Source organism: Eucyclogobius newberryi, unplaced genomic scaffold (genome assembly GCF_026437365.1).
Source record: "Eucyclogobius newberryi isolate DKJ021-1_F unplaced genomic scaffold, fEucNew1.0.hap1 SCAF_21, whole genome shotgun sequence".
Classification (NCBI taxonomy): domain Eukaryota; kingdom Metazoa; phylum Chordata; class Actinopteri; order Gobiiformes; family Gobiidae; genus Eucyclogobius; species Eucyclogobius newberryi.
Window position 1 is genome coordinate 534,504 of NW_027315846.1, and position 14,369 is coordinate 548,872.

Below are 14,369 nucleotides of genomic sequence, written 5' to 3' on the forward strand. Positions count from 1 at the left end.
ACAACTGATTCTAATTCGACGCAATTCGGACTTTATCTGCGCAAACGGCAGAAATGTTAAATTTGGGAGATTTCTGAAATTCTTGCTACAGTTTGCGGCTTCGCCGCACAGAGACCTTGACAGGTATCAGTGTAATTTGAATAACTTTTGATGTCCCACTCCTCAGTAGCATTTTCACCAAATTTCAGCTTTTTAGGGCCAACGCCCTGGGAGGAGTTCGTAAAAGTACGACGTTTGGAAAAACTCCGAAGTCATGTTTAGCCATTTTTGAAGCAATATGGCCGACATTTGGTTGGGCGGACGGCGTTGCCGTAATAATATTTTTTACTTCTCTTGTCACCATCTACCTCTGCGCCAAATTTCATGATTCTACGATCAGATTTTTTTTGGGTCATTTCCCATCTCTCAATGCATTTTTGGTACATTTGGGGCGCTGACGCGCCAATTTTTTTTATTTTAGAAAAGGGAAATAGCCAGAATGTAGAGAGGCACGATTTTTAGAGGTGTGCAAATGTTTGTGACTTTTCGTCAATGTTCACTGGGTGAAAAATAGGGGGGTTGGTCCCGAGAAGAAAGAAAGAAAGAAGAATTAAAGCCGCAAGCGGCATCCAACGGCCCTCGCGGGCCGCCGGCCTTCCGACTCTGCGCTTTCGACTTGATAAAGATGGCGCCCTTATTGTGTGTTGAATTAAAAAAGAACTTGACAGACGGCGACACATTGGACATGGCCAATCCAGTGCAAATCAACACAAGTGTCAGTCAAATTTGCTGCTCCGCCGCACAGAGACCGTAGCACTTGGAATAAAAATATGGATAACTTTTGATGCCGCGCTTGTGGAGATGATTTTCCCCAAATATGAGTTTGATCGGACAATCGCCCTAGGAGGAGTTTGTTAAAGTGTGAAGCATAAAAATGTGGTGATTTGAGCGATTTTGCGGTTTCCCCATAGGGATAACATGGGATGTTTCTGTCATCGCTACGGCTACGCTTTACCAAATATGACTTTGGCTCCCATACTTTTAATTTGGGGATGGCAAATGAGAATTGTGTGCAAAATGTCATGTCATTTGGAAAAACTCTTGTTTATAGGCCACTCTGAAGGCCAAATAGTCCAAATTCTGCGAAAAGTTTGCGGCTCAGCTGCACAGAGACCGTAAATGTTATCCATAAAATTTGAATAACTTTAGATGCCCCACTTGTCTAGAGGACGTACACCGATTTTGAGGTCGGTGGGCCAAACGCACTAGGAGGAGTTTGTTAAAGTGTGAAGCGTAAATGTGAACATTTCAAGGATTTGGCGTTTTCCCATTTGTGACAGTATATTTGCAGCTCCACGGCACAGAGACCGTACCACTTAAAATCAAAATATGGATAACTTTTGATGCCCCATTTGTGTAGATGATTTCCCCAAATATGAGCTTGATCGGCCAATCGCCCTAGGAGGAGTTTGTTAAAGTGTGAAGCGTAAAAATGTGGTGATTTGAGCGATTTTGCGATTTTCCCATAAGGATAACATGGGAGGTTTCTGTCATCGCTACGACTACGCCGTAAAAATTTAGGCATTTTTGTGATTGGCTTTTTTGATCGGGACGGCAAAATAGAATTTTGGGTAAAGTTTAGACAATTTTGGTAAAACTAATTTTTGACCTTCAATGTTAATTTAAAGGTCACTCTGTAGGGGGCGCTATCGCGGCCATTTCAATTTTGTCAGCCTAAACTGGTCCAAACTAGAAAGTTTAACAACTGATTCAAATTTGGTCCTAATCGGACTGGTTTTGATCAAATGGGAGCAATTTTTAGATCTGCAATATTCCAAAATAAGTTGTCCAACTTTGCGGCTGCGCCGCACACAGACCGTAAAAGGTATCTCAAAAAATTGGATAACTTTAGATGCCCCACTTGTCCAGAGGACGTACGCCGATTTTGAAGTCGGTGGGCAAAACGCCCTAGGAGGAGTTCGTCAAAGTTTGACGTGAACAAAATGGCTAACACAGCTTGTTTTCATTTTCAAAGGAAGATGGCGGGCATAGGGTAAGTCTGGGGGCGTGGCCACAGTAATATTTTTTGTTTGTCCTCACAAGAGGAATGCGTGTCCTGAATTTGGTAGCTCTACGACAAAGTTGACCTCGGGGCGTCTCCCATAGGCGCAATGTATTTTGACTATTGTTGGTGGCGCTGTCGCGCCATTTTTTAACCAAAAAAAAAATGGCCCAGAAAAAACAAAATTTTTCGCCGATTCTGAATTTTGGGCAAAGTTTGGTGAGTTTTTGAGCATGTTCAGGGGGTCAAATTAGAGCTCAAAGCGCTGAAGAAGAACAAGAAAAATTAAAGCCGCAAGCGGCATCCAACGGCCCTCGCGGGCCGCCGGCCTTCCGACTCTGCTCTCTGCATTTTACAGAGATGGCGCTAACGCAATTATCTAAGAACTAAGACAGCGACACATTGGACATGTGGACAACCAGTGCAAATGAACACAAATGTCGGTCAAATATGCAGCTCCAGCGCACAGAGACCGTGACACTTGGAATAAAAATATGGATAACTTTTGATGCTCCGCTTGTGTAGATTATTTTTCCCAAATATGAGCTTGATCGAGCTATTGCCCACAGAGGAGTTCATTAAAGTGTGAAGCATAAATGTGAACATTTCAAGGATTTGGCGTTTTTCCCATTTGTGACAGTATATTTGCAGCTCCACGGCACAGAGACCGTAGCACTTAAAATCAAAATATGGATAACTTTTGATGCCCCATTTGTGTAGATGATTTCCCCAAATATGAGCTTGATCGGGCAATCGGCCTAGGAGGAGTTGGTGTGTGAAGCGTGAAAATGTGGTCATTTTAGAGATTTCGCTGTTTTCCCATTTCTGACATATATTTGCGGGTCCGCCACACAGAGACCGTAGCACTTAGAATCAAAATATGGGTAAGTTTTGATGGCCCGCTTGTGTAGATGATTTTCCCCAAATATGAGCTTGATCGGACAATCGCCCTAGGAGGAGTTTGTTAAAGTGTGAAGTGTAAAAATGTGGTGATTTGAGCGATTCTACGATTTTCCCATAAGGATAACATGGGATGTTTCTGTCAACGCTACGGTTACGCCGTACAAAATATGACTTTGGCTCTCATACTTGTATGATCAGGATGGCAAATTAGAATTTAGTGCAAAATGTCATGTCATTTGGAAAAACTCTATTGTTTATAGGCTACTCTGAAGGCCAAATAGTCAGAATTCTGGGAAACGTTTGCGGCTCCGTCGCACAGAGACCGTAAAAGTTATCCTTAAAATTTGGATAACTTTAGATGCACTACTTGTCTAGAGGACGTACACCGATTTTGAGGTTGGTGGGCAAAACGCACTAGGAGGACTTCGTTAAAGTGTAAAACATAAAAATGTGGTAATTTGAGAGATTTGGTGGTTTTCCCATAGGGATAACATGGAAGGTTTCTGTCATCGCTACGACTACGCCGTAAAAAATAAGGCATTTTTGTGATTGGCTTTTGTGATCGGGACGGCAAAATAGAATTTTGGGTAAAGTTTAGACAATTTTGGTAAAACTAATTTTTGACCTTCAATGTTAATTTAAAGGTCACTCTGTAGGGGGCGCTATCGCGCCCATTTCAATTTTGTCATCATAAACTGGTCCAAACTAGAAAGTTTAAGAACTGATTCAAATTTGGTCCTAATCGGACTCTTTTTGATCAAATGGGAGCAATTTTTAGATCTGCAATATTCCAAAATAAGTTGTCCAACTTTGCGGCTGCGCCGCACACAGACCGTAAAAGGTATCTCAAAAAATTGAATAACTTTAGATGCCCCACTTGTCCAGAGGACGTACGCCGATTTTGAAGTCGGTGGGCAAAACGCCCTAGGAGGAGTTCGTCAAAGTTTGACGTGAACAAAATGGCTAACACAGCGTGTTTTCATTTTCAAAGGAAGATGGCGGCCATAGGGTTAGTCTGGGGGCGTGGCCACAATGATTTTTTTTTTTTTGTCCTCACGAGAGGAATGCGTGTCCCGAATTTCGTAGCTTTACGCCAAAGTTGACCTCGGGGCGTCTCCCCTAGGCGCAATGTATTTTGACTTTTGTCGGTGGCGCTGTCGCGCCATTTTTTAACGAAAAAAAAAATTGCCCAGAAAAAACAAAATTTTTCGCCGATTCTGAATTTTGGGCAAAGTTTGGTGAGTTTTTGAGCATGTTCAGGGGGTCAAATTAGAGTTCAAAGCGCTGAAGAAGAACAAGAAAAAAAATAATAATATTTTTAGCAAAAACAATATAGCCGTTTCCACTATAACAACAAATTATACATCGTTTGAAAGCTCTAAGCCTTCCCCATGCCGCCATGGGGTGGAATCATCATTACGAGCGCTTACGCGCTCGTCACTCCCTATTCCGTCTGGATGCCCCGCCCACTCCCCATAGACTTCCATTGATTTGAGCAGATACAAGCATGGCCCATGCCTGCGGCATGGATTCTCGCGTACGGGACGATGCCAGGAGGGTTTTTGGAGGAATGCAGCGCCCGCATGTTTGGTCAGACAGTTGCAACGCTGCCTTCGGCAGCGTTGCGGGAGCAATAGGCCCTCCGCCCTGCTGGGGCTCGGGCCTAATTAAAGCCGCAAGCGGCATCCAACGGCCCTCGCGGGCCGCCGGCCTTCCGACTCTGCGCTTTCGACTTGATAAAGATGGCGCCCTTATTGTGTGTTGAATTAGAAAAGAACTTGACAGACGGGGACACATTGGACATGGCCAATCCAGTGCAAATCAACACAAGTGTCAGTCAAATGTGCTGCTCCGCCGCACAGAGACCGTAGCACTTAGAATATAAATATGGATAACTTTTGATGCCCCGCTTGTGTAGATGATATTTCCCAAAGTAAAGCTTGATCGGACTATTGCCCATGGAGGAGTTTGTTAAAGTGTGAAGCGTAAATGTGAACATTTCAAAGATTTGGCGTTTTTCCCATTTGTGACAGTATATTTGCAGCTCCACGGCACAGAGACCGTACCACTTAAAATCAAAATATGACTAATTTTTGATGCCCCGCTTGTGTAGATGATATTCCCCAAATATGAGTTTGATCGGACAATCGCCCTAGGAGGAGTTTGTTAAAGTGTGAAGCGTAAAAATGTGGTGATTTGAGCGATTTAGCGATTTTCCCATAAGGATAACATGGGATGTTTCTGTCATCGCTACGGTTACGCCGTACAAAATATGACTTTGGCTCTCATACTTTTATGATCAGGATGGCAAATTAGAATTTTGTTCAAAATATCATGTCATTTGGAAAAACTCTATTGTTTATAGGCCACTCTGAAGGCCAAATTGTCAGAATTCTGGGAAACGTTTGCGGCTCCGTCGCACAGAGACCGTAAAAGCTATCCTTAAAATTTGGATAACTTTAGATGCCCCACTTGTCTAGAGGACGTACACCGATTTTGAAGTCGGTGGGCAAAACGCCCTAGGAGGAGTTCGTCAAAGTTTGACGTGAACAAAATGGCTAACACAGCGTGTTTTCATTTTCAAAGGAAGATGGCGGGCATAGGGTAAGTCTGGGGGCGTGGCTACAATAATATTTTTTTTTTTGTCCTCACGAGAGGAATGCGTGTTCCGAATTTCGTAGCTTTACGACAAAGTTGACCTCGGGGCGTCTCCCATAGGCGCAATGTATTTTGACTTTTGTCGGTGGCGCTGTCGCGCCATTTTTTAACGAAAAAAAAAATGGCCCAGAAAAAACAATTTTTCGCCGATTCTGAATTTTGGGCAAAGTTTGGTGAATTTTTGAGCATGTTCAGGGGGTCAAATTAGAGCTCAAAGCGCAGATGAAGAACAAAAAAAAAATTAATATTTTTAGCAAAAACAATATAGCCGTTTCCACTATAACAACAAATTATACATCGTTTGAAAGCTCTCCCGATGCCGCCATGGGGTGGAATCATCATTACGAGCGCTTACGCGCTCGTCACTCCCTATTCCGTCGGGATGCCCCGCCCACTCCCCATAGACTTCCATTGATTTGAGCAGATACAAGCATGGCCCATGCCTGCGGCATGGATTCTAGCGTACGGGACGATGCCAGGAGTGATTTTGGAGGAATGCAGCGCTTCGCGCTACTGTTGTCAACAATGAGTGAATGGGCTATGCCCATTCACTCATTGTTGACTATTTCTGTCATAGCAGGAGTAAGTATGCATGATCCATGCCTTCGGCATGGGCTAGTTCACTGTACTTGCCAGGGGCGACGGGGTACCAAACATGCGGGCTGTGCCCGCATGTTTGGTCAGACAGTTGCAACGCTGCCTTCGGCAGCGTTGCAGGAGCAATAGGCCCTCCGCCCTGCTGGGGCTCGGGCCTAATAATATTCCGATGCGAAAACAATGTTTCCCATTTATCAAATATCATAAACTATACATTTTCGGAAAGCGCTCGCGCTTTCCTACCTCATGGTATTGTTCCCTGGTCACTGACGGGTACTTTCAATAATTTTGAGTGGGCTCCGCCCACTTTGTGTTTTTGGCCCTCTATACAGTAATAATGTTACATTTTTGCATTACATGCTTATATGCACGGAACATGCAAGAGATGGGGAACGTATTCGTGAGCTACTTAGCGCAAATGAGTGCTCCAATGTAAAGTGCTCGTTTAGTGCGCACTTTTGCACGGGCTTCGCCCGTTTACAACAGTAATGTTCCATTTTCCTACAACTAATTAGTATGCACGGGGCGTGCGTGAGTGGAGGAGTGTGTTAGTGAGTGTTTGGAAGTGGGTGGAAGTGGCGCACGGCCTTACGAGATTAATAGGCCTCTCGCCAGCTTGTGGCGCTCGGGCCTAATAATAATAATAATAATAAAAATAAAAATAACTTATTTATACAGCGCTTTTCAGTGACCCAAAGACGCTGAACAGATATAAAAAAGGGGGGGGGGTATTTACAGACAGGGGGGACAACACGTACAGAACACATTAATATACAGATAACATGAACAAGACAGAAGAAGTAGAGAGAAAAAGATGGGGATGTAACAGGGGGTAGAAGAGTAGGCAATGGGGTAGAGGAGGCTAGGGGTAGGGGAGGTCATAGGCTTGGGTGAAGAGGTATGTTTTTAGGCGGGATTTGAATGTTGTGAGTGAAGGAGAGTGGCGGACAGGTTGTGGGAGGGAGTTCCAGAGTCGGGGTGCTGCTCGGGAGAATGTCGGGGAAAGATCTTTTAGATTAAGCTGAAAAAATGTCCTTTGTGTGGAAAAAATGCAGTTTTGTTTTATTTTTATGGAACCAAAAACGTCAACAGGAAGTGGACCTGGTCACATGACTTCATTAGCATAAACTTAAAGTGTTTAGTGGAGGTGAAAACGGAACTAGAACCCTGGACTAGAACCGGGGACTAAGTGGCTGTGAGGCGTGCGGCTGGCGTGGCCCTCATCACATGTGAAGCATTCTTAAAATGTTAAAACTCCAGACTCAAATCCTCTGAAGCGTGTGGGGCGGGGCCAGGGCGGGGCCAGAGTCTGACCAACTGGGACAGACGCATACCACAGGGACTGAGACCGAGACCAGGGACCGAGACCAGGGACCGAGACCAGGGACCGAGACCAGGGACCGAGACCAGGGACCGAGACCAGGGACCGAGACCATTTTCCTTTTCCTTTATTAAATGAAGAGTTCAGAGTTTTGCCTCTGATCGTCTGAAATGTGTTTGAACCTGTTCAAGAGCGACAAGAGGACGAGGAAATGTCTGAACTATAACGCTTAGAGCCTGAGGGGGGAGACGAGGGGAGAGACGAGGGGAGAGACGAGGGGAGAGACGAGGGGAGAGACGAGGGGAGAGACGAGGGGAGAGACGAGGGGAGAGACGAGGGGAGAGACGAGGGGAGAGACGAGGGACGACTAGGGTGTGTCCACGTTTCAAACAACTGTAGGTTTAAAAATAGCACAAATCCTGGAGCAAACGAGCAGCTGTGGGTGAGACGTGAACCAGGACCACACCCAGAGCCCGACCACTGCTGCCCCACCCCCGCCTCAAAGACCCCGCCCCTCAAAGACCCCTCAAAGTCCGCCCCTCAAAGACCCCGCCCCTCAAAGACCCCGCCCCTCAAAGCCCTGGTTCAGACCCTGAGCTCTTAAACTTCTGTGACGTTCAGATTCTCCTCGTTCTCGTTCACACGTTTGTCATAACTTCACATTTGGTCAATCGTAAAATACTTTATTGACCTCAAACGGCTTGAAAATGGTTCCTGTTCAGAACTGCTAAGCCCCGCCTCTTCATTGATAAGCCCCGCCTCTTCATTGATAAGCCCCGCCTCTTCATTGATAAGCCCCGCCTCTTCAATGATGTAATCCCAGCCTCTGATCAGCAGATGGTTTAAAATGTTATTTATATGAATCATTCAAACTTGAACAGAATGACTTTGTTCCGTTTGAGTGTTTAGTTCTTTATTATAACTGAAAAGTCACAAAGTCACAACGATTGTTGTCGAATAAGTAACTTCTATGACTAATTCTATATCTGAACTATTCAAGCGTTATCTACTATGTTAACGAGCTGGTTAAAAGTATCTGATTCATAGATGTTCTTGTCCTGGAAACACCTGTCGTTCACCTGTCGCTCGCCTGTCGTTCCTCTGTCTCCGTCTGCACCAAAACCAGGACCTGAACCAGACTCTGCTCCTCTGATCAAAGGACTTCAGCGCTGACCTTTGACCTGGACAGTTTAGGACTTAAGTGTCGGTCTGAGGCCCTCAGGGACCCTCAGACTCTGGGACCCTCAGACTCTGGGACCCTCAGACTCAGGGGCCCTCAGACTCTGCTCCTCAAAACCTGGTCTAGCTCCGACTGACACGAGCGATCAGGTTTCAAAGTTCTGTTTAAATATGGATAATGGTTTTAGAGACGTAATGGTCCTGGTTTAGTCCTGCTTTAGTCCTGCTTTAGTCCTATTTATTTTGATCATCGCTCCATCGACCGAAGAGACAAAATGACAACAATACGAGAAGACTTTTTAGAACAAAAACAAGACGGCGGGATTTTTTAAAATCAAAATATCAAAAAAACAATAAATTATTTCTGATTTTCATCCATGAAACACTTGAATCTGAATATTCTCGCCATATTTCCATCTTTATCTGTGAAAAATGCATTTAAAAAGTCTCAATGTTCAATATAAATAATAGTTTGTCCTAAAATAGTCGTCAATCGCAGCTTTAAACTCCAGATATTTGTGTTTTTCAGACGTTTTGACTCGTTTCTTAAAGAGAAAAGAACATTTTGCGTCATTCGTGTGAAAATGTGGCTGATTGTGCTTCCCACAGTAAAAGTGTGTCTGAGCGGCCTGCGCCACCTGTGGAGCTTTACGGGGAGAGCACAGTGAAAGCGGAGGTCAGGAGGGGTCAGAGGTCGCCCCGGGCCCCTCCCCCCGGCCCCCGGCGTTAAAGCCAGTGCCTCCAGCTTGAGCCCATTGTCCCGGAGTCAGTGTTTTGTTTGTCTGTTTGTCTCCTTCTGTCGCTGCTCGGACACAAAGAGGACATCTGCGGGCACACGCCGGGCACGCTCTGTCCCCCAATGTCCCCCCCAAAGTCTTCCCCCCAATGTCCCCCCCAAATTCCCCTAATGCTGCCTTTGCTCTGTCTCCAAAGGCATCTGCAAAATCCCCCCAAAGTCTCCCAAAATTCTTCCGCAAAATCCCCGGCAGAGTCTCCTCCCCCCGGCAGAGTCTCCTCCCCCCGGCAGAGTCTCTCCCCCCGGCAGAGTCTCCTCCCCCCGGCAGAGTCTCCTCCCCCCGGCAGAGTCTCCTCCTCCCGGCAAAGTCTCTCCCCCCCGGCAGAGTCTCCTCCCCCCCGGCAGAGTCTCTCTCCCCGGCAGAGTCTCTCTCCCCGGCAGAGTCTCTCCCCCCGGCAGAGTCTCTCCCCCCGGCAGAGTCTCTCCCCCCGGCAGAGTCTCTCCCCCCGGCAAAGAAGTCTCTCCCCCCGGCAGAGTCTCCTCCCCCCCGGCAGAGTCTCCTCCCCCCGGCAGAGTCTCTCCCCCCGGCAGAGTCTCCTCCCCCCGGCAGAGTCTCTCCCCCCGGCAGAGTCTCTCTCCCCCCGGCAGAGTCTCTCTCCCCCCGGCAGAGTCTCTCTCCCCCCGGCAGAGTCTCTCTCTCCCCGGCAGAGTCTCTCTCCCCCCGGCAGAGTCTCTCTCCCCCCGGCAGAGTCTCTCTCCCCCCGGCAGAGTCTCTCTCCCCCCGGCAGAGTCTCTCTCCCCCCGGCAGAGTCTTTCTCCCCCCGGCAGAGTCTCTCTCCCCGGCACAGTCTCTCCTCCCGGCAGAGGATAATCCCGGCGCTGCAGCTTTTAATCAAACATATTACGGTTGCGTAACGAGCTTTTGTAGCACGTTTATGTCTCGATGCCTGACGGGAAAACGCCGTGTCGACTTCACGTTCGTAAATGCAGCGGTGGAAAGTAAGAAAGTACTAAAGTAAAAATACTTTGACAATTTGACAATTAAAATGAGAAAATAACAGGAAGTAGAGCCGCAGTTTAGGCCGGATCCCTCTGTGATGTCACCAAAAAGCGACGTTCCATCAAAAATGCAGAGAAACTTTGCGATTTACACCTTTTTATAAAGTTTAAACAGTCATTTAACAAAATAAAGGCGTCGTCAGGTGTAATTATTTGTCAAATCAGAAATATTATACAATTTAAATGCTCTTGTTTACAGTCTGGTTGCTAAGTAACAGTTGTGTCTCTGCTTATGTCATATTTACTGGACGCGTCAAACCAGGAAGTGACATAATAAACGTCACTAAAACGTCTGAAATGGATAAAAACTGGTAAAATATTTGGTCAAATCTTAAATATAATCACATTTCCTTTGTTTTACTGAAAAGTGCAGTTTAATGTGTCACGTGGACTTTAAGTATCTGTACTCGAGTAGTTCTTACAGTGGATACTTTTATCTTTAGAGCGCAAGTATCTGTACTTTATACTGCACTTCATTTTAAAGCAGACTGAAAAGTAGAAAGTACTTTATTTGGTTTTATTAGGTCAGTAATAAGAAGGTATATGAAGGTGTAAATATATAATATATGTGTAATACTTGACTACAACTGAAACTTTTTCTACTGTAATACTTGTACTTCTTGCGTTACGGTGTAAACGTGTGTGAAATACTTGTACTTCTGTTTCAGGTGAACGTTTACGTCCTCGGGAAAACCTTCTTGGTTCTGGCCAGAGAACTCTGCATCAACGCTCCAGCCATAGGTAAAGGCTCCGCCCACATACTGATGCCATAGGTAAAGGCTCCGCCCACATACTGATGCCATAAAGGCTCCGCCCACATACTGATGCCATAGGTAAAGGCTCCGCCCACATACCGATGCCATAGGTAAAGGCTCCGCCCACATACCGATGCCATAGGTAAAGGCTCCGCCCACATACCGATGCCATAGGTAAAGGCTCCGCCCACATACTGATGCCATAAAGGCTCCGCCCACATACTGATGCCATAGGTAAAGGCTCCGCCCACATACTGATGCCATAAAGGCTCCGCCCACATACCGATGCCATAGGTAAAGGCTCCGCCCACATACTGATGCCATAGGTAAAGGCTCCGCCCACATACTGATGCCATAGGTAAAGGCTCCGCCCACATACTGATGCCATAGGTAAAGGCTCCGCCCACATACTGATGCCATAAAGGCTCCGCCCACATACTGATGCCATAGGTAAAGGCTCCGCCCACATACCGATGCCATAGGTAAAGGCTCCGCCCACATACCGATGCCATAGGTAAAGGCTCCGCCCACTTACTGATCCCATAGGTAAAGGCTCCGCCCACTTACTGATCCCATAGGTAAAGGCTCCGCCCACTTACTGATCCCATAGGTAAAGGCTCCGCCCACATACTGATGCCATAGGTAAAGGCTCCGCCCACATACTGATGCCATAGGTAAAGGCTCCGCCCACATACTGATGCCATAAAGGCTCCGCCCACATACTGATGCCATAGGTAAAGGCTCCGCCCACATACTGATGCCATAAAGGCTCCGCCCACATACTGATGCCATAAAGGCTCCGCCCACATACAGATGCCATAGGTAAAGGCTCTGCCCACATACTGATGCCATAAAGGCTCCGCCCACATACTGATGCCATAGGTAAAGGCTCCGCCCACATACCGATGCCATAGGTAAAGGCTCCGCCCACATACCGATGCCATAGGTAAAGGCTCCGCCCACTTACTGATCCCATAGGTAAAGGCTCCGCCCACTTACTGATCCCATAGGTAAAGGCTCCGCCCACTTACTGATGCCATAGGTAAAGGCTCCGCCCACATACTGATGCCATAGGTAAAGGCTCCGCCCACATACTGATGCCATAGGTAAAGGCTCCGCCCACATACTGATGCCATAGGTAAAGGCTCCGCCCACATACTGATGTCATAGGTAAAGGCTCCGCCCACATACCGATGCCATAAAGGCTCCGCCCACATACCGATGCCATAGGTAAAGGCTCCGCCCACATACAGATGCCATAGGTAAAGGCTCCGCCCACATACTGATGCCATAGGTAAAGGCTCCGCCCACATACTGATGCCATAGGTAAAGGCTCCGCCCACATACCGATGCCATAGGTAAAGGCTCCGCCCACATACTGATGCCATAGGTAAAGGCTCCGCCCACATACTGATGCCATAGGTAAAGGCTCCGCCCACATACTGATGCCATAAAGGCTCCGCCCACATACCGATGCCATAAAGGCTCCGCCCACATACCGATGCCATAGGTAAAGGCTCCGCCCACATACTGATGCCATAAAGGCTCCGCCCACATACAGATGCCATAGGTAAAGGCTCCGCCCACATACTGATGCCATAAAGGCTCCGCCCACATACTGATGCCATAGGTAAAGGCTCCGCCCACATACTGATGCCATAGGTAAAGGCTCCGCCCACATACCGATGCCATAGGTAAAGGCTCCGCCCACATACCGATGCCATAGGTAAAGGCTCCGCCCACATACCGATGCCATAGGTAAAGGCTCCGCCCACTTACCGATGCCATAGGTAAAGGCTCCGCCCACATACCGATGCCATAGGTAAAGGCTCCGCCCACATACCGATGCCATAGGTAAAGGCTCCGCCCACATACCGATGCCATAGGTAAAGGCTCCGCCCACATACTGATGCCATAGGTAAAGGCTCCGCCCACATACTGATGCCATAGGTAAAGGCTCCGCCCACATACTGATGCCATAGGTAAAGGCTCCGCCCACATACCGATGCCATAGGTAAAGGCTCCGCCCACATACCGATGCCATAGGTAAAGGCTCCGCCCACTTACCGATGCCATAGGTAAAGGCTCCGCCCACATACCGATGCCATAGGTAAAGGCTCCGCCCACATACCGATGCCATAGGTAAAGGCTCCGCCCACATACCGATGCCATAGGTAAAGGCTCCGCCCACATACCGATGCCATAGGTAAAGGCTCCGCCCACATACTGATGCCATAGGTAAAGGCTCCGCCCACATACTGATGCCATAGGTAAAGGCTCCGCCCACATACTGATGCCATAAAGGCTCCGCCCACATACTGATGCCATAAAGGCTCCGCCCACATACAGATGCCATAAAGGCTCCGCCCACATACTGATGCCATAAAGGCTCCGCCCACATACTGATGCCATAAAGGCTCCGCCCACATACTGATGCCATAGGTAAAGGCTCAAACTTTTATTTCATCACATTTGTCATTCATCTGCTCCTCGCCACATCCTGTGGTAAATATTGATCACACTTTTACTTCCGTTAAGTTGCAGTATGTGAAGACACAAGAATACGAGTTTAAAATAACAGGAAGTGGCGCTGAATCCCTCTGTGATGTCATCAGTGTGCGACACGCCTTTGAGAACACACTGGCCGCGTCCGAACGTCCGCCCTCGACCCCTCCTTCATGCTGCAGTCCTGCACTTTACAGCGACTCGATCACGGATCCATTCGGACACTGAGCTCGCGACGTTCTCCGCGACGCGGGTCACGTGACTCTCGCGTTTGCGTGAAAAAAAAGTCACAAAAACTAGATCTGTGATAAAATATTGGTAAAATAATCCCCACACAAGTCACAGATCTCACATTTAACAACAAACTGGCTGGATCATTCATCTTTTACTCTGTGACGGCGACTCGAGCTAAGCTAAGTGGCTAACGCTAGCGACTCTGTGGCTAACGGTTTTGTTCATATTCTGCGTTTAAACGTCTCTTCTGCTTCATTCTGTTCGTCGTGTCCAGTTAATGACCTGTCGCTGTTTTTCACCTGCTGGACGGTCGGACGCCTGTAGCGGCGTGAGCCCTGAACAGCGCCCCCTGTAGGACAGTGTGGACATGAGACGTAAACA

General features: G+C 47.4%; 1 protein-coding gene across 2 annotated transcripts in view; it reads left to right on the plus strand.

The window, feature by feature from the left end:
- Positions 1–14,369, plus strand: part of brf1a (BRF1 general transcription factor IIIB subunit a) — a 60,430-nt gene that overhangs the window by 9,049 nt on the left and 37,012 nt on the right. For both annotated transcript variants that reach the window (XM_072457069.1, XM_072457070.1), the window contains one exon: positions 11,163–11,235. In XM_072457069.1, the coding sequence (XP_072313170.1) occupies positions 11,163–11,235 (73 nt within the window). The remainder of the gene's footprint in view (positions 1–11,162; positions 11,236–14,369) is intronic.